Raw genomic sequence first — 25,055 nt, forward strand, 5'->3', positions numbered from 1 at the left:
GGGTGGACCTATATTCAAACTTATCTTATCCAACTGTGTTTGTTTTGTCGAGTTCAAAGAGCGTTTGGCCAACAGACTAAGAATGTTTTGCCTTGAGTTTTTGGTTTGTAATAGTTCACCTAAAATTCGTCTGGATTAAGGAAATGGGAAAAGCTGAGATGTATCTGTGCTGTAATATGCCAATGGCAAATCAACATATATTGTAAGTGATGAATGGGTCTGTGCAGCGTAGGGTCTATCACCAGAGGGCCTTGCTCTTCCATTAAACAACATACTTAAGATCTTTGTTGAAACACTGTGGGTCGCCCGAAAATTCTTAGACTACAATATGGTGATGGGTGTGGTTTGGATATTTTTGTCATAAAAGACTCACGTTTGGTTTCCTAATCGTATCGTACATTTTAAGTGGGATCCATTCATTTAATGCGATGCACCTGTACAAATATCGTACAATGGAGAAACATCTAGGGGAGTTTAAGTTTTCAATGTCAAGAGCCGGGTTATAGCAATACAGTGAAATAGCGCTAGTTGCCATGAGTACTGTCTGGAAATTGTCCTCTATCTTTATTTTTTCTGAATGCTACCAAAAGGCATGGAACAAACTTGCAGTGTTCACATTATTAAAACAATAATCATGGTATATTTGGCATACAGGATTAAAAGATTGTGGAGTATAGAAAAAAAAAACATTAATGAATGAACACATGCAGAAAGCGGTGAAGTGACAATAGGAAACTAATATCCTAACAAAGTCTGTCAGCTGTATGAGATAATACATATCCGGTCAACAATGCATTATCCAGTAAAGAAACTGGAATTATAAGGGAAACTGGTTTATCTTTAATACATCTTTATATACATAAAGATAAAAACACATACGTTTAACACACTATTGCTTCGCAAGAGTAACACCATCAACACATTAATTCCTGGGTTGTATTCCTGGCTCTGGGTGACCAAGGGCATGTCATTTCACCGCTCTGTGCCTCAGTTTCCCCATCTGTAAAATGCTTTGAGGTTTACTCATAAAAAGTGCTATAACGGCTACGTTGTTGTTATTTTGTTACTGTTGTTTTAAAAAATATATAACTTTTCTAATCTCCTGGAATTACACTATTGTAGATTACCGATTCATGTACTGCAGAGTACTGTTTTACAGAACACAGTAAATCCTACCGAAAACAACCCGTGCTACTATTCAGAAACATCTGACATCCAGACTAAAAGTTTGCCACTAAGTGTTTGCTATAGAAGCTCACAGCTGTCATGTAACACGTACAGTTGTTTACCTATTGGATTTATAGTCCCACTTAAGCAAATCAAATTGCGGTTCCATTGAGATAGCCTGGAACACACATTCTTGCCTCGAGTAGTTCTCTAAATTACTGGTTTATTATTGATAGAATAAACGTAATTGAGTTTATTTTAACTCTGTAAAGGTCATTTTTCACAATACTGATATTAAATTACCTTGATCGTTTTCTAACCACTATTCACTCTTCCTCCTATTGTAAGGTGTCTACTGATTGAGAAAGATAGAATGAATTAGTAAAAGTTAAATCTGTCAAACGTCCCTAGTGACTTTTTTGAGAATGCATTTTACTTGTGATTTGGGATGATGGCTTGTCATTGTTTATGTATTTCACTACAGATTTATGGGGTGATCACATGTGACAATGAGAGAGAAGTTGGTCTTGGTTAGAAATTCACTCATCGTACCAGGGAATGGGGAAATTCGAAAACCTGAGTCGTCTTGAACCAGTCAAATCTGAAACGCCAGCTGAGCATTAAAAGCAAAACATTTGAAAGGGTTTTTACTTGGTATTTTATCCTGCATTCGTGGTCTGGGTGCTAACTCCTGAATCTAGCCAAGCAGCCCCTCGCCTCTTGACTCAACTAGAGCGAGTCTATGGAAAATCGCCATTCTGACACTGATCTATTAAAGAATTCTTATCCTGGCAAATTTTAACATGTTCTTCAAATTGAAGGGTGAATTTTCAAAAGCGCCTAGGTGATTTAAGAGCACAGGTCAATGCTCCTAAATCACACAGGTGCTTGAGAATCCCACCCTGAATCACACAAGTGCCTTTGAAAATCCCCCTCTGAAAGTCCTGCTTTAATTCCTTTAAGTTTTACCTCCATCACATTTTCAAAACTCAGCACAGAAATTAATATGGTCTGACATCTGTAATTTACACGTTGGAAACAGAATGATAGATCTTGCCTCCAATGCCTTTCAAAGGATAAACACATAGACCACAAATATCAAGAATCTAATTTCCTTGGGGGACAGAGGGGAAGCAATCAAGGGACTCAGATCTTGATGTTCAAACTATCTAGTATTTACTGTTGAAATAAAGGAGTTAATCCATATCTTCTGATACTGTTGTTTATTTCAGATTATAGCTACGGGCACACAAGAAAAAATGGATACGTTAGTTTCAGAGCAACGAGAGCGAGGGAGAGGAGAGAGAGAGATTGCAACAAGTTAGTAACTCCGGTGAGAAAGAAAGTAACGGAGAGTTGAAACTCACTTTTCATTCATAGCAGTATATATTGGAAATTTAAAATCACGGTACGGCTGGGAGATTAATCTTTGAAAACACTTACTATGCTGTACCGCTCCCCAAAGGGGAAAAGACAAATCGGCCCATTCATTAAAACAAAAAGCCTTTTTACAGGACTGAATAACAAGTCGGCATAGGAATGAAGCTAATAGACTCCACGCGTGTCTCAAGCGCCATCTACTGAGCACTGTTCAAAACAAGGAATAAGTTCAGCTCCCATCTATTCGTATTTGTGGAACAGGTACTTGTGCATATCAGCGGATGTAGATCTGTTGCTGCTGTGACCAACTTAACATAGCTCGTTTCTGTCCAGCAAGTCTGACCGCAAACTCCACTCAAGGCAGAGGTTCGCATAGGCGATTAAATCATACCTTGCAATCTGAACATTAAGAACTATTAGGTCCACGTGATAATCTCACTCCTCTAATGCACAGGAGATTTTGATGATTGAAAGCATGATGCTTATACCTTCATGTAAAAAACAAACAACAACAACAACAATATTATTTAATCACAAATTGCATAACTTCCCATTCTTCTAGAGGAATAACTTGAAAGATGCCCTTTTCTCTCATACTACTTGAATGTGTTATCTCTCAAATATCCACCATTCTGGGTGAAATATATTTTAGAAAGCCATGGCTCTCCAGATAAGGAAAGTAATAATCATCTAATATAAGAAGAGACTCCAAGTGTGAATATTAAAGCTAAATAGGTTAAACAATGCTGTGTACTCTGAAAGAGACATGGGCTAAAAAATCCTTGATATAGAAATCATCAAAACAATGTCAATTTAACAATACATTGTATCAGAGAATGAATGGAAATGTTTAAAAAGATGCTGAAACAAATAAAGTTGCTTGTTTTATGTTCTTCTAATTTTACATGGAATCTCAGTTTAGCGACCCTTTAACCCAATTCCAAGTAAAGAAAGAAAGAATTCTTAAATCTTAAAATGGAATTTCTGAAAGGGAAACTAGATACCAGGCCTCTCTACTAGTAAAGCAGAATGGACTTTTGATGAGACATGAAGCCCCAGAGGTGTCACCCAAAGCAGAGCAGATTCAAATAAAGGCAAGATTATCCAAGGCAGAAAGTACTATTTTGGTGACAACTATCAGTATTTAAAGATCAATAACTGGTTTATAGCTAAAAGAGAAAAAAGCAGAAGGTCAGAGCAAGTATTGTGGAGTTCTTGGAAGCCTGATAAAGAGAATGACAAACTCCAGATAATCAGAAGTACTAGTAACAGCTGGAAAAAATAAATACAGAAAATAAAATCCTGACCCCTTGAAGTCAATGGAAAAACTCCCACTGACTTCAGTATAGGCATCCAAGGCATCTGCCCTACTTTTCTACTACTCTGTTGAACAATGATGCATAAAGCATGCCTTCTATGTTGATTTGTCAAGGACGTTTTATGGAAGTAGAAGTGGGGGGCACGCCTCAAATCTGAATAAAATAGCCTAAGCAGCCCATGTCTTTCTTCTTTACTTTAAGGTAAAGCATATTTTGACAGATTGAGTAACTGAGGAATTCAGTGGGACAGCCCATTTACATAACCAGTTGGAAAGAGTCCAGAGGAGAGCAACAAGAGTGATCAGAGGTTTGAAAAACATGACCTGTGAGGTAAGGTTGAAAGAATTGGCATGCTTAATCTAGGAAAGAGAAGACTGAGGTGAGAACCTGAAAACAGTCTTCAACTATGTAAAAGCATGTTATAAAGAACATGGTAATCAATTGTTCTCCATGTCTACTCAGGATAGAACAAGAAGTAATCAGCTTAGAATGCAGCAATGAATATTTCGGTTAGATATTAGACAAACGTTCTAACTCTAAAGATAGTTAAGCACTGGAAGAGGTTACCGTGATACTGACATACCATGTACCAGCTCATACCAACATCCCCATGTCTCAGTGGAATACTGCCAAATACATAGCTGGAATCAGTCTGGCTCACTTTTGTGTTAGTATTGTTAAAATACATATTAGAAGTATCAGAATGTGTTTAGTATTTAGACTTTATTTAATGCTTGTGAGTTGCTGCATGCATTAATCTCATTTATAACATCTGTGTCCCCTATTGTAAGGGGATATTTGAGCATTTGTATTGTGAGTCCCTGTGACTGTGTAAATCACCAGACAGGAGAGAGACATTAGTGTGACATGCTGGTCTCCAGTGGAAGGTGTTACGTCCTGTCCAACAGGGAAGGTCCTTCAACACCAGATAGGCTATTGTGGGACATTTTAAGAGGACAAAATCCATTGTTGTTCTGCTGTCCCATCCCCGCCCTCCCATGAAGATAAGTGATGCAAGTGGATTCCTCCCATTAGCTAAATTTGCAGCTCAGAATACAAGGTCCCTTCAAGCCCTCCATTTCTATGAATCTATGATTCAGTAAGTGTTTACAGAATCAGGGCTTTAAGGATTAGATTCCTTGAAAAAATATCTTTGTTTTTGACTTAGGATAAAACACAAAAGAGTGATAGAGTAGAAGAAAAGATTGATTGATTAATACATTGCCTGTGGTTATACCTGACTGATGAATTTCTGAAGAAATGAGAAAACAATTTTAAATCATTCAAAGCAGAGGTCAAATTAGAGGGAACTAGCAATGGGACTTTCCCAGGCTCCACACATTTGAGTCACCACTCTCAGTAGACTGTGCAGATGTTTAAAATATGATTATGCATGCTCTGGGCTCTACTATGCTACTTGGGCTTCTTGGGATCTACTATGCTACTTGGGATTATGCATGCTCTGGGCTCTACTATGCTACTTGGGCTACCCATCTCTGCACTAAAATGAGTTGTCACAGAGAGTAGATTGTACATATCTTCATAATATTGTAAGCCTAGGTCCAAAAGACTTAGAGGGGTGGAATTCCCTTCTCCCTCTTTAAGGGAGAAGGGGAAAAGCCAGCTCTGGGCAGCTCTATTTACAAGAATTATAATATCACTCACCCACAATTCCATCTACTGAGGGTCTTTTTGCTTTAGTTTGAATTAGTTTGTTTTGATTGTATACATAATAGATTATTATTACTGAACTGTCAGGGACAGATATCAACATTATTGTAGACATTCAAATAATTTAAACAAGTACTTTGTTATTTAAATGCCATTTCAAAACTAAATTATGTTCTCAGGTAGTAATAAAAAAGAACAAGCAATAATCAAACTTTTTAAACTCCTACCATAAATATTATATATTGTAAACCACAAACATACATATTGATTCAGAGCTCAAATTGGGCAGGTATGCAAATAACATTGTGCTATACTACTTATTCTCACAAATGTTAATTTTTACTTTTTAAAAAAAGAGTAAGGATTTGTCTTCATGTACAGTACTACAGTGGTACAGCTGCACCGGTGCAGTTGTGCCTCTGTAGCACTTTAGTGAAGGCACAACTATGATGACTGGAGAAGCTCTCCCACCAACATAGCACTGTCTACACGGGGAGTTAGGTCGGTATAACTACGTTGCTCAGGGGGCGTAGATTTTTCACACTCCTGAGTGATGTAGTTATACTGATATAGATCTGTAGTGTAGACCTGATCTAAGTCTCTAGCTGTTAGATAAAAAAAAAACCTTTAAAGATGATCTAAGTGAAACCGATTCAGTGAGGTCTGCCTGTGTTTGCAAAAATCCTGAAACAATAGAACTGAGACATGTGAACTGCTCCATTCATCTCAATGAATGTTGACTCACATGCCAACAGTTAACTATTTCACTTCTCATCAAAGGAAGAAGGCAAAGAAATATCATAGTGTAAGTCTTCTGTCAAGTGCCAATGGTAAAAGCAAAGGCAAGGTTTAGTCTGTCAGATCAGACAGATAATCACAGTGGTCCCTACTAGCCTTGGAAGCTATGAGATCTACTGTCTAAGGGTCTTTTCTCTAAAATACATAAAACTTGGTTCAAGCCCAAACCCAGAGCTGTACTCCTATCTCTGGTTCTGGGGAAATAAAATATAACCTTTGCACATGGTTTTTCCATAGTTTTCAGGTTATAAATTAGATGGATTTGAGTTCTCCTACTGTGGCTTTTTATTTTATTTTTTATTTTATTTAAAGAGGGCCCTAACCAATACAAACAAAAACATATTTTATTGACTACATTAAACAGTGTATTTTCACTGGTGACATGTAGCCTAAAGGGAGTAAGTGAAAAAAGTTTTAATGACACTAAATTGAAGGGTAGCGTGCTGAGATAACTGAATAATCTGGAGGTATAAGCATTAAAATCTGTTTATGTGCATATAAATCAAACTCCAACTGCATTTTTGAGCAGGGGAAAGCCTAGGCATTTTACCAATGATTTTTAATTTTTTAAAAAATATGCTAACATATAGAGCAGATGCATACTTTAATCCTCTCAATATCATGTAAATATTGATCCCAAGATGCAAACCTATTTTGGATAAAAGATGCAATAGGCAAAACGAGGTGTGTGGGGGGGTTAGGGGTTGCAATAGCTATCTATTATTGCAATGAGTCAGACAAACTACAAAAAAATTAAATAACTCTCATTGTACAAACTCACTGAGATTATGTTCTTGCTTAAAATGTGAAAAACTTTTCTTTGTGAAACATTTATATGTATACTGAGATAAAAATATATAGAGAAAAAACAAGATTGCCAGCTGTGGACAGCTTTTATTATGAGGACACTTGTGAACCATAATTGGATCAAAGTCAAGAACTAATTTTGCACAGGTTGTCAAGTAGACCTGATCCGATACCTGCTGAAGTCAATGGAAGAACCCCATTCATAGAATCATAGAATCATAGAATATCAGGGTTGGAAGGGACCTCAGGAGGTCATCTAGTCCAACCCCCTGCTCAAAGCAGGACCAATTCCCAACTAAATCATCCCAGCCAGGGCTTTGTCAAGCCGGGCCTTAAAAACCTCCAAGGAAGGAGACTCCACCACCTCCCTAGGTAACGCATTCCAGTGCTTCACCACCCTCCTAGTGAAATAGTGTTTCCTAATATCCAACCTAGACCTCCCCCACTGCAACTTGAGACCATTGCTCCTTGTTCTGTCATCTGCCACCATTGAGAACAGCCGAGTTCCATCCTCTTTGGAACCCCCCTTCAGGTAGTTGAAGGCTGTTATCAAATCCCCCCTCATTCTTCTCTTCTGGAGACTAAACAATCCCAGTTCCCTCAGCCTCTCCTCATAAGTCATGCGCTCCAGACCCCTAATCATTTTTGTTGCCCTCCGCTGGACTCTTTCCAATTTTTCCACATCCTTCTTGTAGTGTGGGGCCCAAAACTGGACACAGTACTCCAGATGAGGCCTCACCAATGTCGAATAAAGGGGAACGATCATGTCCCTCGATCTGCTGGCAATGCCCCTACTTATACAGCCCAAAATGCCGTTAGCCTTCTTGGCAACAAGAGCACACTGTTGACTCATATCCAGCTTCTCGTCCACTGTGACCCCTAGGTCCTTTTCTGCAGAACTGCTACCTAGCCATTCGGTCCCTAGTCTGTAGCTGTGCATGGGATTCTTCCGTCCTAAGTGCAGGACTCTGCACTTGTCCTTGTTGAACCTCATCAGGTTTCTTTTGGCCCAATCCTCTAATTTGTCTAGGTCCCTCTGTATCCGATCCCTACCCTCTAGTGTATCTACCAAGCCTCCTAGTTTAGTGTCATCGGCAAACTTGCTGAGAGTGCAGTCCACACCATCCTCCAGATCATTAATAAAGATATTAAACAAAACCGGCCCCAGGACCGACCCTTGGGGCACTCCGCTTGAAACTGGCTGCCAACTAGACATGGAGCCATTGATCACTACTCGTTGAGCCCGACGATCTAGCCAGCTTTCTATCCACCTTACAGTCCATTCATCCAGCCCATACTTCTTTAACTTGGCAGCAAGAATACTGTGGGAGACCGTATCAAAAGCTTTGCTAAAGTCAAGGAATAACACATCCACTGCTTTCCCCTCATCCACAGAGCCAGTTATCTCATCATAGAAGGCAATTAGGTTAGTCAGGCACGACTTCCCCTTGGTGAATCCATGCTGACTGTTCCTGATCACTTTCCTCTCCTCTAAGTGTTTCATAATTGATTCCTTGAGGACCTGCTCCATGATTTTTCCAGGGACTGAGGTGAGGCTGACTGGCCTGTAGTTCCCCGGAAACTTCCAGTTTCTTAGAGATACCTTTATATCAGTGGTTTAGAGGCTAGTGCCTTTGATAATCCATTAGCAGTCCTCTGCATTATGCAGAATTTTAATTTTTCTCTTTTCTAGATTAATGTTCTCACCAATTAAAAATAAATAATAACAAAAGTAAGGGAATAATGGCCCTGGCTTGAGCCAGGCATAGAGTAAGATGGTACTTAGCAATATTCTAGATAGTGTGTACTAAGGCAATTCCAGCTTCACCCCAAAATTCTTTGGGTCTTTCTTGATAAGAGATTATTATTTATGATGAACAGGCTCAAACTGTGCAATGGCTTTCTGCGCTGCAAAAGTGGGATTTAGGATGATGCCACCACATTCATTTTCACTTAAGCCCTACACCAGGATTTGAACTCAGGGCTCCAGTTCAGTAAAACACTCACGTAATTTCTAGTCTGTGTTTAAGTCCCATTAAATAATTGAATTGAAGTCAATGAGACTTAAGTACACGCATGACGTTAACCATGTGTTCAAGTGCTTTGTTGAATAGGGATGGATTTAAGCACATACTTAATTTTAGCGCACCAACTTAAATGCTTTGTTAGTGCATTAAACCATAATGCCACATATTCCTCAGTAGTACTACGGTTAAGCAATAGCTGTGGTAAAGAAAGTTATATATGAATATAGAAATAAGAGGGAAGCACAAAAATATCTATTGCTACCTTTTCAGTTCACAATCCTGCAACTCTTATGAATAATTCTTCACTTCATTGGGAATACCCAAATGAGTAAGAACTATTCACATATACAATGTGTTTGCAGGACTGTACCTTTAGTGGCTTGCTTTACAGTCTGGTTTGGTTTAGTTTTCCTAGGAGATATAAAAAGGTTTGAAGCTTCTGAATTCTAGGGTATTTTTCTCATGGTCATTAATCCTGGAAAAATATTATTATTATTTATTCATTATTTATTGGATTAGGTCCTGATTCCTAGAATGCACAGTACCCACAATTCCCTTTGACTTGACAGTAGCTATGATTGATGTTAAAAAGTGGTTGCTTTTCTTTTATAGTATCTGAGAACTATAACTGATTACAGTTTTCAGAGGAAAATAGTTTGAGGACATAATTTCCTAGTATGGAGGCACAAGATTGCTAGATTGGAAGAGAAATGATATAAAGTTACAAAAAGTAAACTAAAGATATTTATATTTAAGGTAATAACAAAAACTGGATGTAAGAAATTAAATTTGGATGGCCTGATTCTTCTTTACATCTCTCTCTCTCTCCTTAAGTGTAAAGGGGCCTTAAGTTGGATGTAAAAGCAATTTATCAAAGTAATGAAGCTAGACAGTATAAATGAGAATCAGGCCTGGAATGCTTCAAGGTAATCACAAATAATAGTCAAATTTAACAAATATAATCCACATTAATATAAAGTATTGATGTTATCTAACTCTGTTATTCTGGTATTGTTAGTTATATAAATGTACTGATCCTTAATACAGACCATTTAAAAGTCAATCAAGCTTACTGATCTGCTACCAACTCTTGCATCTTTGTTGGATGAATCACTTTCCCCTTCAGTGTCTTGGAGATGTGTGGTGAAGGGGGGCCTGCTCCCCTAAGATCTTGGATGAACCTGCAGGGGTTAACAAGTGACACTATCTCTCAAAGAGCACAGAATCCCTTCCTGCTGCCAACCTTCCCCTTCCTTCCCCCCACCTCGCCCCCAACAACCATGTCAAAACACATAGCTGCTCCCTCTCAGAAAATAAGTCAATAAGACTCTCTGCCAACCGTCCAACCTACAAGGCAGGTTCCATTAAGCAGGAGCCATGTGATTTACGACCAATCAAAACCAGCTTGAAATTCAACAAAGTAACAAGAAAATGTGTCATAAATTCTCACAGCCATTCAACACGAAAAATAAATTTTCACTGGTGAAGAGCAAATGTTCATAAAATTCCCTTTCCTTTTGTGTGTGTGTGTGTGTGTGTTTTTGTGATCTTGGAACAGGCGGATGTTGATAAAAAAATATTTGATAAAAATATTAAACTCGTCTCTAATGACTGGCAGCCTGATATCTTGTCATGGTTTGAGGTGTGTGTGAGCATAGCCTGACTCTGTGGTTGACTTGACAACTGGAAATATGTGATAGAAATAAAGGAGCTTGCAGAATGTGTAATTCTGTTGAAATTAATATTTATCATGTTTCTCTCAGCTGCTGAGAGGTCAAAAATATTACAAGTGGCATCATAAAAATGTAACAGGAACTTAGAGAGACAAGAAAACTGAAGATTAATTACACTGCTCTACAGCCAAAATGCTTCTGAAATAAATGTAGTCAAACTTTACTAATTCTGGGTCACTGAGAACAAAAATGATGCTTAAAATTGTTGATTGGCTCTAGTTTTCAAGATATGCTATTGGGTCAGTATATACGACCCTTGACTTGGGAATGGCGGAGGATAAGTGAGTTATCTATGATAAAGGGAAGGGATCTCAATTTAAACCAGAAATGACTAAAATACATCTTTGACTGGATCTATGAATAAATCTATGACTGGGTTTGGACAGTACTTGTTTTTTAGGCAAAACAATGAATGATGCAATCTGCAGCTGGTATTGCGTCATACATGATATGAATTGCATCCCCATGTTATTCCTAGAAGTCATGGATGATGCAATCATAACAAAGCTTACATCACTCTGCTGAACAAATTGTCCTATATCAGCTCTAGAAATCATAGAGTGTCATGCTCTCTTATTTGTCAGTGTTTGATTTTGCAAAGGGACACATTTCTGTTTAGCCAAAGTGAGCAGAGATGCCTCGTACTTGTGTGAACAGTGCAGATAACTTCTGCTATGTTTGTGGTGAAGTGACTTTTGCATCACAAAAGCACAGTATAACCACTATGGTTAAGAAAGCCTATCACCTTTATTTTGGCTGCAAAATTGGAGATCAGGACAAGAGGTGGGCCCCACACATATGCTGCAACACTTGTGCAACAAATCTTCGCCAGTGGTTGAACAGGAAAAGGAAATCTATGCCTTTTGCAGTGCCAATGGTTTGGAGAGAGCCAACAGATTATACCAGCAATTGTTACTTCTGCATGGTGCCTCCAGTTGGGAAAGGTGTGTCAAAGAAGAAAAAGTGGACTGTGCATTATCCAAACATTCCATCAGCTATACGCCCAGTACCCCACGGGGAAGGACTGCCGGTTCCTGATGCACCAGAATCATTCTCACTTGAGTCAGACGAGGAAGAGGAAGAGGATGAAACTTCTGGTCCTGAACCATCAATGTCACAGGACCCACATTTTCTCCCATCCTCCTCCTCTGAACCACACCTCATAACACAAGGTGAACTGAATGACCTTGTCAGGGATTTGGAACTACCCAAGAGTAAGGCAGAGCTGTTGGGCTCCAGACTACAGCAGTGGAATCTCCTGGCAGGTGAGGTTAGGGTTTCCATGTTCCGTGACCGTCAAAAGGATCTTGTCCCATTCTTCTTCATGGAAGGTGATCTTGTAGCCTGCAACAACATCGATGGTGTGATGGCAGCCCTCAACATCGTTCACGATCCAGATGAGTGGAGACTGTTCATTGATTCATCGAAGACGAGTCTTAAAGCTGTTTTACTGCATAATGGCAATATTTTGCCATCATTTCCAGTTGGTCATGCAGTCCATATGAAGGAAACCTATGACAACATGAAACAACTTTTGAGGTGCATAAACTATGACCAACATCAGTGGCAGCTTTGTGGCGATTTGAAGGTTGTTGCTCTCTTGCTTGGTCTGCAGACTGGATACACAAAGTACTGCTGTTTTCTCTGCGAATGGGATAGTCGTGCAAGAGATTCCCACTACATCAAGAAAGATTGGCCACTCCGACAGTCATTGGAGCCTGGGAGGAAAAGTGTTCAGCATCCACCACTTGTTGAATCAAGGAAGATTTTGTTACCACCCTTACACATCAAGCTGGGTCTGATGAAGAACTTTGTCAAGGCCATTGACAAAACACAAGCAGCTTTCAAGTACCTCCGTGGAAAATTTCCAAGGTTAAGTGAAGCTAAGATAAAGGAAGGTGTCTTTGTTGGGCCTCAGATTCGTGAACTTCTTCGAGATGATGCATTTGACCATGCACTGCGTGGCAAGGAAAAGACGGCATGGAAAGCCTTCCAGTTAGTGGCAATAAATTTTCTCGGAAACAACAAGGCAGACAACTACAGGTTGTTGGTGGAAAACCTCCTCAAGGCATACAAAAGCCTTGGTTGCAACATGTTGCTAAAGATACATTTTTTGCACTCTCATCTAGATTTTTTTCCACCGAACTGCGGAGCAGTGAGCGACGAGCACGGCGAGCGATTTCACCAGGACATTGCAACAATGGAGAAACGCTATCAGGGCAAATGGAGCCCATCAATGCTTGCAGACTATTGCTGGACAGTGACAAGAGATGCTCCATTTAATGAATACAAGAGACAAGCCAAGAAGCGCCGAGTAGACACTGAATAGGACTAAACTATGTACATAATAGTTTTTTGCCTTTTGTTTCATAATAAATTTTATTTATATAACCCTTTTGCTGATTTTTAAAGTGTTACATAAACAGGACAGGTGAAATATTATCATGTAAAGCAACCATAAACACATGAAATTTATGATTAAAACTCTACTATCTACACAATATACATAGACATAAAATGTAAAAACTTAAATATCTTAGAAACAGTAGCCAATCAGTTGTTTTAATTGTCATATTTGAATTCAGCACATCAAAATACATAATAAATAGCACATTTTATCTCTGAAGCAGACGACTTCTCAAAAATTGTAGACCAGTGTTACCAGAGATGTCATCAACCTTGAGAAAAATGCCACTAATACTTTCACTGGACTATAACTTTGGTCTTTTGTTTTTAATTCTCAGAACTGTCAAACTTTGTGACTCTCCTGTGTTCAGAAGTTCACTTGGCATTCATGGCTGGCTTTCCAAAAAGGAGAAGTGCAATTACACAAGCATAAAGGGTCAAATCCAGCTCCCCCTCCCCCCACTTTCAACCATGAAATATATTGCACTGTGGTCCTGCTACAGCAGATAGGGCAAAAAGTGTGTGTGTGGAGTGAGGTGAGGGTGGCAAGGAATAGAGCATATGCAAAACTGGGGGATTACTGTTGAGTGGATCCTCCAGTTCTTTCCCTGCTGAGGGCTGCAAAAGGTACTGCAAAGGCTACTCCGGTCACTGGATTGGAGTAACCTCTGTGTAATACAATACAGCTCAGTAGCCTTTATGGGAGAGGAAAGCTACTCCTCATCATGATGCTAGCCTAGGTACCTGAGCTGTGTGTTAGGATCTAGCGTTGAGTTGAAACACATGTGAAAAGCATATCCAGGGTTGTGTGCTCTCTTACTAGAGTGTCATTTTCAAATGGCTAATTATATGCCTATTTATCCTTCTGCATGACTTGTGCATGCAATTGTAGTGCTAGTGCTAATTTGTGGGCCTATACTTTTTGAAAATGTTATATTTCCATGTTGGGTATATGTGACACAGTGGCCCATTAGCGGCTCACTAACCTATGTCAGCACCTCTTGTCAGGCCTGGCATACTCACTACACATTGTTGTCATAATCTGTATTTAAAAGGTGTCATAAAGATATCTTTGGAAAACTTAACTCTGATCATTAATATTCTTCCATGGTGTATGTACGAGATTGCACAAAGAGTTATGGATATGTGTTAGAATTATATTCTTAAAATGAGTTGAGCAAGCATAAACCCAATCTGCCCTGGACAGAGGAATGTGTATTTGTTTGTCTGACCCGCCTGGTTGTCAGGCAGAGGCAATGAAGGTAAATTTACATAAAAGGTAAACAAAGCCATCAACCTAGCATGTGGGGGAGATAGTCTGTTGCTGGGTCTGAACCTCAGATGGTAAATAATTGAATCAACTGATTGTATACAATATTACTAAATTATGCAAGTGTATCAAGTAAGATCTTTTATGAAATTAATGACACCCTGTTGAGTAACACCATTGTGAAATGTATACATTAACACTATATGAGGAATTATGGATACTCACTCATTATGAAACACACAGATTCAGGACATGGAATGTGTCAGACCCTACCATTTTTTGCACCCAAGTCCCCAAATTCTACTGCCTGAATACAGACCATGTCCAGCAACTCCTATCACACCAAATTTTGCAGACACTGGTATAGACCAGTGTCACAAAACCCAGAGCTGGGAGATTCATTTTGCCAATTTTGGCACCTACCCTCTCCCCCCCACACACACACACATTCCACTGTGTAAACAGAGCATACATCCAGCTGCATCTACTGCACCAAATAAACCTGGATCCAAACATGTCGTGTTGCCACAGAGCTGCCAAAATCTATATCCAAGGTATGTATCATGCAAGATCTTGCCTATTTTTGCTCACAAGGCTTCATATTTCACTGCCTCAGTAAAGAACACATCCAGCCACTCCTAGTGAGCCAGCAAATCCTGGGACTGATGCTACATAAATGGGGGAATAGGATCCACTTTCAGGGAGCATAGACCAGAGGCACCAGGGGGATTAGTACTGGCAGACACATAGAAGCCACCAATGGGCCCCTTGATTGACTTTTAAAAGGTCTGTAGTAAGCTGATATGTGTGGGGGACAAAGGAATCCAAAAGCTGGGCCACATGCGCATGGAACATGGAAAGAGTGAACCAATGGCAATATGGGCAGGGGAGAGCAGGACCTGGGGTCAGGAAAGCATGCACAGCAGCAGGGATATATGAGAATGTAAGCAGGGGACTGTGCAGCAGAGAAAGGTGTGAGAAGAGATGCATTGCAAACAGAGCATACATTTTTCAAGAGGTGGGGGGACAGGCAAGGTTCAATGAAGGAAGAAATGTGGAAGGGGCAAAAGATAGCATGATTGTGAATTATGGGGCATTTATTACTGACAGATGGACTAGAAATATTGAATAGTGCAATGTTGATAAAGGGATAGGGATAGATTTGTTTCAAAGGGGCATGTGGAGTATGGGGCCAGGTTGGAAAGGAATGGTCTATGGCAGGCATATGTGTGATGCCTAGGTTAGGTCATATGGCACTAGAAGAAGAAGTAAGAGAGTAAAAGATTCAAATGGGAACCTGTACTTAAAAAGGAGACGTCAGGGGAACCTGTACTAAGGTGCTGGGGGAACAGTCTGAATTCTACCTTCAGATGACAGACAGAATCTAGAGGAAAAAGGAAAAGGCTGCTTGGTAAAGAATAAGTAGCGGAGAAGACACAGCATTCAGGGCCCAGAAGAAAAATTCAAGTGGTCTGGTGAGAGAAGTTATGAATCCAAAGAAGTAATGTCAACATAGACAGCAGTAAGCAACTGCATGGATATAGCAAAAATATCGGAGTACTGAATCAAGACTAACATCCTGTCGTGAGTGCAATTGGTGAGTGATGGGGAGGGCCAGTGACCCTCAGCAACAGGCCTGCAGAAATCTTTGTGGAATCTCTGGATCTACAGTATGATTTTATTACTACAAGAGAGCTATTCCTTTTACAGTGGGAGAGGTATATAACTGTTCTGAGGGTCCGAAATTAGTTACTGATCCACCATATAGACTTTGTGGGGATGTGTTTCAGAGGTTTTCCCCAGAAGATAATGACTGGTGGTTGTGATAAGTATTCTTGCATTAACTGATACATCTTTGGACAAAATTACATCTTAAACTATGGAAATTTTAGCACAGAATCAAAAATTAAGTAAAGTACAGGAACATTTGTTACACACAGTTTTCATAGATTCAGAAATTGTAAGGCAAAAGGGACCACTGTGATCATCTAGTCTTACCTCATGCATAGTACAGGCCATAGGACTTCAAGTCTAATAGCTGTGGCTGAATTAGAGCATGTCTTTAAGTAGAACTGGTTAGAAAATTTTGCCATTTTGACTAAAACAATTTTTTTTCATGAAATCATATCAATTTTGACAAAATAAATATTGTAAACAAGAATACCAGAATCACAAAAAATATTTATGAATGCTTCTATGCAGTTCTAAAACAGCAGTCTGAATGAACAGAAATATCAATGGAAGAAATGGTACTACCAGTGTACTGTCTACAAAAAAGTTACTGGAGATAACTGTTACGTGAACTTTGACATATAAGAGATTACCACTGATGCTCACAATTCATCAAACATGCAACAATCCATGAAATAAGTTTTGATCATAATATAATATAAGAGCATATTATTTATGATCTATCACCAGGGTGGGGCGCTCATGAAAAAGAGAATTTACATGACCAAAAAAGAGGGAACCTATAAGTCGCATTCTGTGTGTCCAAAAATGCTGGCCAATATAAGATAGAAAAATTAACTGCTCTGTGGTTACAATGGTACAATTTTCCCATTCAGTTACTACTTAATATAGACACTGGTGCTATAAAGAGTGTCAAAGCAAAGCACAAAATATTGCATAAAGCACAATATCTTACAAAAAGACAATTTGCTGATTCCTCTTAATGAGATATGTTCACTGGATACTGATTATTGTCATTATGAAGACAAAAATGCTTTACCTAGACCAGGGGTCGGCAACATTTGGCACACAGTTCGCCAGGGTAAGCACTCTGGCGGGCCGGACCAGTTTAATTACCTGCTGACGCGGCAGGTTCGGCCAATCGCGGCCCCCACTGGCCGCAATTCGCTGTCCTGGGCCAATGGGGGCAGCGGGAAGCGGCGCGGGCGAGGGATGTCAAACTATGGACAGAATATGGACTAGATGTATGGAATTGCAACAGTTTTAGGGAATCTTCTTCTTATAGAGACTAGAGAGTCATCATTTTGAGTCATTTTTTGTTGCAGCAGCCAACATAATCCAAGCAAAATAATTTTAATGACTGTGCTGTGTTTCTGTGCACATCATTGTAACAGCTAGGAAGTGATACCCAGAATAATATCACTTGCTTCTTATACATCTGGAGCTCCAGGTGTGATTCCCAGCTCGTGTAGACATACCCCACCTAGCTCTCAGAGCTACTATGCTAAAAATAATAGTGTAGCCAGTAGCACTGGGACCTGGGGCGAGGGCTAACCACAGGGAGTACAAACCAGCTAGGACCCCATGGGATGTATTGGACATCATTAATCTTTGCTACCGCTGCTAAACTACTATAAAGCTAGCTGGATGAGAGCTAGCACTGGTATATCTATGCCAGCTGGGAATCACACCCCTAGCTCCTAGTGTAGATGTAGCCAATACAGACTGGATTGCAATGACATTAATAAAATGTAATGGAAAATATATTATTTGTGAGGTAACTAGTCTTCTAAAAATGAACCAAGAACATTCAAGTTTCCAGATATTGTTCTGATGGCCTTTGAGGATCCTCAATCAGGTTTTTCTCCAATTTTAATTTCTTTGATGGATATTAGACATGGTGTTTTCTGAAAAAGAAATGCCTTAGGCCAAACTTGAACATGAAAATGGTGTTTTGTATAGGAAACTGCAAGGCCTGGTACCATTGCAGTTGCTTGGAAATTGAGACAACAACAAAAAATCCTCCCCAGGGTTATTTCCCCATTTGTGAAAATTAAGAGCAAATCAAGATCAGTCAAATAGTACCTGCTCCTATCACTAATACTTAGTGAGTGGATGAATATATTTTATGGAGAGAGAGATGGATTTAAGGGAAAGGGGTTGACAGAGACTAAACTAAGGGGTTTGGCAGAGAGGGAGGGGAAAGTGAAGGGACAGAGGGATATCCAGAAAAATACGGGGCTTGGTTCTCCCCTGCCCTGCAGCTTGTGTCGTTATTTGCACTTATGCAGAGTGAGTGTAAAGCAGGCATGATAACAGTTTTACATCAGCTCAGCATGCAAGTGTTCATTGTTCGAGATGTCAAAACTGGAAGACGATAAACATCCCATACTCATTTAAGTGACACAAAAATGCGATACTCCTATTTAAAAACACCTTGTTCTGAAGTCTGTGATCACCTTCTTCCAACTCTCATTGTCTTAATTCTGCCCTTCCTCTGGCTTCTGATCTCCTTCTCACCCTCTTTACATCTCACCCTAAAACTTCCGATCCCTTGTTTCCTGCTCTTCAAAATTCACTTGTTAGGATATGTAAAAATGTTTGATCACGCGTTATATCTTATACTTAAAACTGAACTGTTCAGGGGCAGTTCCATGTCCTTCCGGTGCTCTTTAAACTATGTAGCACACTTGAGGTGCTATGCAAATAATAAATAATGTTACTTATACTTAGTAATTATTCAAGGACTTACAGTTTTTGTCTAATTGAATTTAAGGTCTTAGATCTGAAGCTTTTTGGCATGTATCATTTCAAATGTGGGTTTATTTACAAGTTCCTGTTATGTTTCACTCGCCTATTTAAAAAAAAGTTATTAAGCTATAAATGTTGTCATTCAAATCATATTAATAAGCCATCAGCCCTGCTCAATGTGAATTTAAGTAATGCGGAAATGTATTTATAATATGGAAACGGGCAGAGATGTGTAACTTTTCTTTTTATATTAAAACTCTTCTTTGCAGCCTGCCAGGATTGTCCTGACTACCACTCAAACGTAATTTCTGTTCAGCATGGGACTTCATTAATTCTATTTTCTATCTGATAAGAAAATTATGACCTGATCTTGAATGAGAAAAAGGAGATGCACATTGTACAGATATTTGAGCGTGACAAACAGACGCGTGAAACAGCAACACTGTTACCTATATTTAGTCTAAATAATTATAACAAAGTGCTAGAAACAATTATTTGATCCGAGATGTTTCATAAATAGGGAGAGGTTGCAATAGGTTGTACAAGGACTTGCTGAGTTCCAATTCAGTCTGAGTGGCTGAGAGACAGAGTGGTCTCTATTTAAGCCGTGGAATGTGGGACACTTGGAGGCAGAAATCGGCAGGTAGATCCAGCTTTCTCTTTTCCCCCCGTTAGAGCAATTTGAGCTTGAGTGCGCAGTAGCCCCTGCTGACTGGTGCGAGCGAGGCAGGGAGGAGCGACTCATTGGGCTGTGGGTGATTATTGGTGCGCTGACAACAGATCTCTCTCCCTCCCTGGTGTGCGCGCGCTGGGCAGGCGAGGCATTGCTGGCAGGACAGCAGCTTTCTTCCAGGATGGTCCCTGCTCCTCTCCCTGGACGGACCCAGCTGGCTGCCGCGGAGAAGCGGGATTCAACAGCAGCTCCTGACTTGAGCGCCAAGTGAATGGGGCGCCCCAACAACACAACGCCGGGGCTGCGGCTGGTGCGTACTACACCGTCTCATTGCGGTTGTTGCTACTTTCCACTAGGTCCAGGTCTGCAGAAAAGTTGGTTTCCATTCGAGAAGGAGGGGAAAGTCCCGCATGCCTCTGCGTCCTCGGGCTGCTGTGCAGCCCGGAAAATACATCTTGCGCTGCTTTTCCTAGCCCCCACTTGAAATCTCTGGATGGGTCAGGCTAGAGGGGGACTAAAGAGAGGGGAAAGCTGGAAAGGTGAAATATAGTGTGTGGGGGGTTGGGGGGGAACTGTAAGGAGGAGGCTCGTGTTAGCAAATGGGGTGGATCTTATTAGTGATTCTCCGAAGGACCAGTGTAACTCCTGTTTGCGAGTGAGCAGAAAGGCGTTGGGAGAAGACAGATGTAAGAAGTAATCTTGCCTTGCCCACCCCAGGATTTCACTTTAGAAGAGAGTCCCTTCCAGCTGCTGTTTGCTACGCAGATCCCTGTGCGTGAGACGCTTCAATGTTTCCTACGTTTTCACTGATTTCATTTGTGAGAACAACGTGAGCACAAAGATTGAGTAGCTCATGGGAGCCCACCGGGATTGAAACCGCTAAGGAGCACTTTTGTGTGTTACTTTAGTTCTCAAGTAGCACAGTATTGTTGGGAGCTCATTGCCACTTGCATGTTCCCCTGCCTATTGTGTGACTGTGTTATGGTGTTGGACGTTTCTGCTGACTGCGTTCATGGGGGATTATTAGGCAAACCACATGTACCCTGCTTTTGTTTGGGCTCTTTTTTTTTTTTTTGTCCTGAAAGAGTAAGGTTGATTGGGGCCCCAGAGATAAAAAGTGAAATGTGCAGTGACAAGTGTTTTGTACAGCAAGGGTCATGAGAGAGCAATAGCATCAGACGGAGTCTGATGACAGCAAATTGGCAATGAGGGGCATGAATTACGCCACAATTGCACTAGGATAACATCTTCCAAGACATGTCTTTAAATTACATCAAGAACTTCTATGAAGGATGTGTGAGTATTAAGTGAATAATGAAAGGAGAGGTGCTGGGGAAATAAATAATTTGCTTTCTTTATCATGACAAATATACATGGGTGGAGATGAAAGTTCTGATAATCAAATATGGAGGAACAGAATAGCATTCTCTGCAAAGGCAGACTTTAAAAACTACATAACCCATGCTTTCCTAACAAAATAAAGATGTAGCACTACTACTCAAAGTAATAGTGCAAACAGGTAACATTTCCTAGCCTAGTTCCTAGCAATGCCACTTTTGAGAAGTCTACATGTTTAATTTCTGACACTAAATATTAAGTGATCTTAGTTTAATCAATAGGATAATAAAAATTGATTGACTCTTTATTGAAGGATTCCTTTTCAATATGCCTAACATGTCTGTAGTTGTAGAATACTGAGTTTTATGAATGTAGCTGACATGTAAAGCCACTACTGAAATCAGAAAAGCGTAGTTGTTAAGCAGAATAACTGACAGACATAATATAAATGAGAGTGTACTAGAAACAGTAAGTAAAATCAGTCCCTAACAATAACAAGGACTTTGATTATATTTCAAGCCACTATTTGGTTTAATGTACACAACACCCTTTGTATAATAGTTATTTTAAAAGGGAGAAAAAGGAGTGAGAAGGGTGTTTTAAAACCTGAAATAAATGTTCTAGGTAACCTGAAACTGGAAGAATAACTTTGTTCATCTTTGCCTTTGTCTTTCCTGCTGCATAATCCTGTGACTGTTACAGCTCAGGCCTCCAACAGTGATTGGTCAGTTCCATACCCTTTTCTTTGGCTCAGTTCGAATGTTTTTCCTTGGTGTTTTGGGCTTTGCAGTTTATGGAAATGAGGCCTTGCACTTCAGCTGTGAGCCAGACAAGAGGGAGGTTAATCTCTTCTGTTACAACCAGTTCAGGCCCATAACTCCTCAGGTAAATTTTCTTTTAATTGAAACAACCAATTATTTAGAAAATAGATAAAGAGTTCATAAAATGAAAGTAAATTCATTTCCCCATTTTACATAAAGAGTAGTAATTAAACAGAATGTGGTGGTAGTTTAAACCAGTGTTTTTCAACAACCGGTCTGTGGACTGGTGCCAGTCCCTGAGATCTCCCTGACACAGTTTAGGAAGGCAACAAGCCAGTCCCTGGTATCTGTAATAAACTTCCATTTGTGACAAAGTAAGGGGCTGATCTTTTAACCTTTATTCATATGAGCCATCGTTACCCTTGCAAGTAGTCAGACTGATTTCAACTCATGTGAATAAAGTTTGCAGGATCATAAATAGCATTCTCTAACTTGGAAATATTTGTAGACAATAAGGGCCAGATTCTGTAACCCCTTACACATGCAAGTCATCCTTGTTCACCTAGATCATTTCAGTAACTATAAAACAAACAGGAAGGTTGGCCTAGTAGATAGGGCATTAGTTTGATACTCAGAAGACCTGTGTTTGATTCCTGGTTCAGCTATAGATTTTCTGTATGACCTTCAGCAGGTCCCCTCATCTGCCTTAGTGCCCCCACCTGTAAAAGAAAAGAGAGATAACATTTAACTTACACTCAGTGTGTTATGAGGATAAAATCCCTCAGTGATTGTGAAGCACTCAGGCTGAGATCTGCAAAGGCTTTTAACTTATGCTTACTTCCTGAGTCCCACTGAACTCAGTGGAAGTTAGGAGCCTAAACACCTTTGAAGATCTGGGCCTCATACTTTGGTGATAAGGGCCATATAAGTGTCTATAGCTAGAATTATACAGACAAATAAGGACTACTCATGTGAATAAGGGTATATAGTCCCAAGATTTATTGACTGTAACCTACTTTATTCATACCATTCTTCAAACTGGTGATTGTTCTTATCTTAAATGATCTTTTAATTGTTTTTAATGTATATCATAAATATAAAAAAAAAATCTTCTCACAAGAAATTTGGATGTGTGCCTGTTTTAACTGGCACAAGGTAGTTGTACATGATCTGACAGCAAAGTCTCTGCTACACTTTAGGTATTCTGGGCATTACAGCTAGTGACGGTTCTGGTACCTGGAGCAGTGTTTCATCTTTATGCTGCATGTAGAAACATCGATCAGGAAGATATCCTCCAAAAGCCCACCTATACTGTTTTTTATATCCTCTCTGTTCTGTTAAGGATTGTCCTTGAAGTTGTGGCTTTTTGGCTTCAGAGTCATCTCTTTGGCTTCCAAGTGAACCCACTCTACAGGTGTGATGCAGGAGCCCTTGACAAAAAGTTTAATATTACCAGATGCATGGTGCCGGAACACTTTGAAAAGACAATTTTCCTCATTGCTATGTACGCTTTTACTGTGATTACAGTGGTGTTGTGTGTTGCTGAGATTTTTGAGATCTTATGTAGGAGGCTGGGTTTTTTAAATAATCCGTGACCCTGTTATCATATTGAACTACTCCTATTTATGTGCCATCTGTTCTGACAGTTGTGTGTGGTGGGTTTTTTATGTACAATGGAGATCTCAGTGTGAAACAAAGACCACTTTTTGTACACCTCTGCAATTTTGTATAGGAACTTCCCTTACATGAGCTTTTTGTATATTACTGTTGTCAAATACATAACTAAGGGCCAGATCCAAAAGACATTTACTCGTGTGAATAATCCTTACTCACATGTATAGACTGAAGTGAATGAAACTACACATGTGAATGAATGCCACTTCAATGCCATTTAAAGCAATTTTGGGGGATGGGGATAATTTTTTTTTTTTTACACTTACCCCTTGTTGGAACTTGCTACTTAACTGCACACACGCATTTGGAACAAGTTTATTTTTAAATTGAGTGATTATTAATCTGCAGGGGAAAGCCATTCCAAACTACATAAATGCTCTCATGATTAACCTTTGGTTCAGTGAATTTTAATGCTCATGAAGTGAGCTTTAATGCTTAGGTAATGCCTGACATGGTACAAGAAAATGCTCTAAAATGTTCCCAAGCAGCTCTACCATTGCAACCTGATTCCTGAACAACCATATCCCTGGCCTTCACTAAGACTCCTGGTTGTGCTGTGATTTTAGTATGAACCAATGTCTAAACCTAGCTTGCAACAGACAAACCTATTTTATCTGTGTCCAATACTAGATGTAAATTTCCTTTTAAAAACAAAAGCTAGCTTGTGCTTCCTTGAATCCCCCACCCTGCTCATCTTTATATTTAAGATAAAACTTAGCCCCTCTTCCTTTTTTTTGGTAATGAATCAGAGCTTATATTTATGGCTTATATTTGCTTATGAAGTAAAAGTGTACAGATCCCAAACTTGCCTCAGATGTGTAGCATTTAACAATTCATACATATTCATTATATGGTGAGGCGAGGAACAGGCCCTTTGAGTTAATTTTTGAATAGAAAATTTCAAGAGCTGTCAAGATGACACTGCTGCTTGTGGGCCCAGTCGTGCATTGATTTCAATGAGAGTTTTGCCTGAGTATGGCCTGAAGGACTGGATCTTGTAGATTTTTTTTTTTTTTTGCCATGCCACTTCTGCTCACCCATGGCACTATATACTACTGTTAAATAAAAATAATCATAAATATTCTGTGCATTAGAAATATTCCCAGCATTAAGTGTATTTGTATAATTTACACTTAGACTTTTATAGAAAATATATCATATCTTCTCTTGCACTCCAGTTTCCATCTCATAATTAATGGAAATTTTAACATGAAAATTAATCTTCTTTCTTGGAGACTGGACAGAAAGAAAAGGGTAGTTTTCCTTTTAAAATGTTTACAGTTAGAGTACTAATAATCACCTAGGGTTTTTTGTTTGTTGAAGATTTCTTACCCCTCAGTTCTGATTTCTAAAAGTTAAGCTCTCTTGCCTACTTCATCATTGTCCATAGGAGCTAAATAAAAAAAACCCCTCAATTTCATATTCCAGTGTACCTACTTTCAATGAAGACTCAACAAGAAAACAAGAGTCTTTCTGACACATTCTCTTGAATTAAACTGATCTTAGGTCTCGGTCCAGTGCCCACTGAAGTCAATGGGAGTCCTTCTATTGTCTTCTGTGGGCACTGGATGAGGCTCATAGCGCTGAG

At 39.6% G+C, this 25,055-nt stretch overlaps 1 protein-coding gene across 1 annotated transcript; it reads left to right on the top strand.

Moving 5' to 3' along the window:
* The first annotated feature begins 20,951 nt into the window (after window positions 1–20,951).
* On the top strand, window positions 20,952–23,388 carry GJE1 (gap junction protein epsilon 1). The gene is made up of 3 exons (XM_065401435.1): window positions 20,952–20,990; window positions 21,735–21,917; window positions 22,993–23,388. Exons 1-3 carry the CDS (start codon window positions 20,952–20,954, stop codon window positions 23,386–23,388), a joined length of 618 nt encoding a protein of 205 aa, XP_065257507.1.
* The last annotated feature ends 1,667 nt before the right edge of the window (window positions 23,389–25,055 follow it).

Source organism: Emys orbicularis, chromosome 3 (genome assembly GCF_028017835.1).
Source record: "Emys orbicularis isolate rEmyOrb1 chromosome 3, rEmyOrb1.hap1, whole genome shotgun sequence".
Lineage (NCBI taxonomy): Eukaryota > Metazoa > Chordata > Testudines > Emydidae > Emys > Emys orbicularis.

What these genes read in the sequence shown, in the direction of transcription:
- GJE1 (XM_065401435.1), top strand. Translation starts at nt 20,952, where the DNA reads ATGTCTTTAAATTACATCAAGAACTTCTATGAAGGATGT. An exon ending in AGAACTTCTATGAAGGATGT is followed by an intron (nt 20,991 to 21,734) that starts GTGAGTATTAAG and finishes TGACTGTTACAG; the next exon opens with CTCAGGCCTCCAACAGTGAT. An exon ending in TCAGGCCCATAACTCCTCAG is followed by an intron (nt 21,918 to 22,992) that starts GTAAATTTTCTT and finishes GCTACACTTTAG; the next exon opens with GTATTCTGGGCATTACAGCT.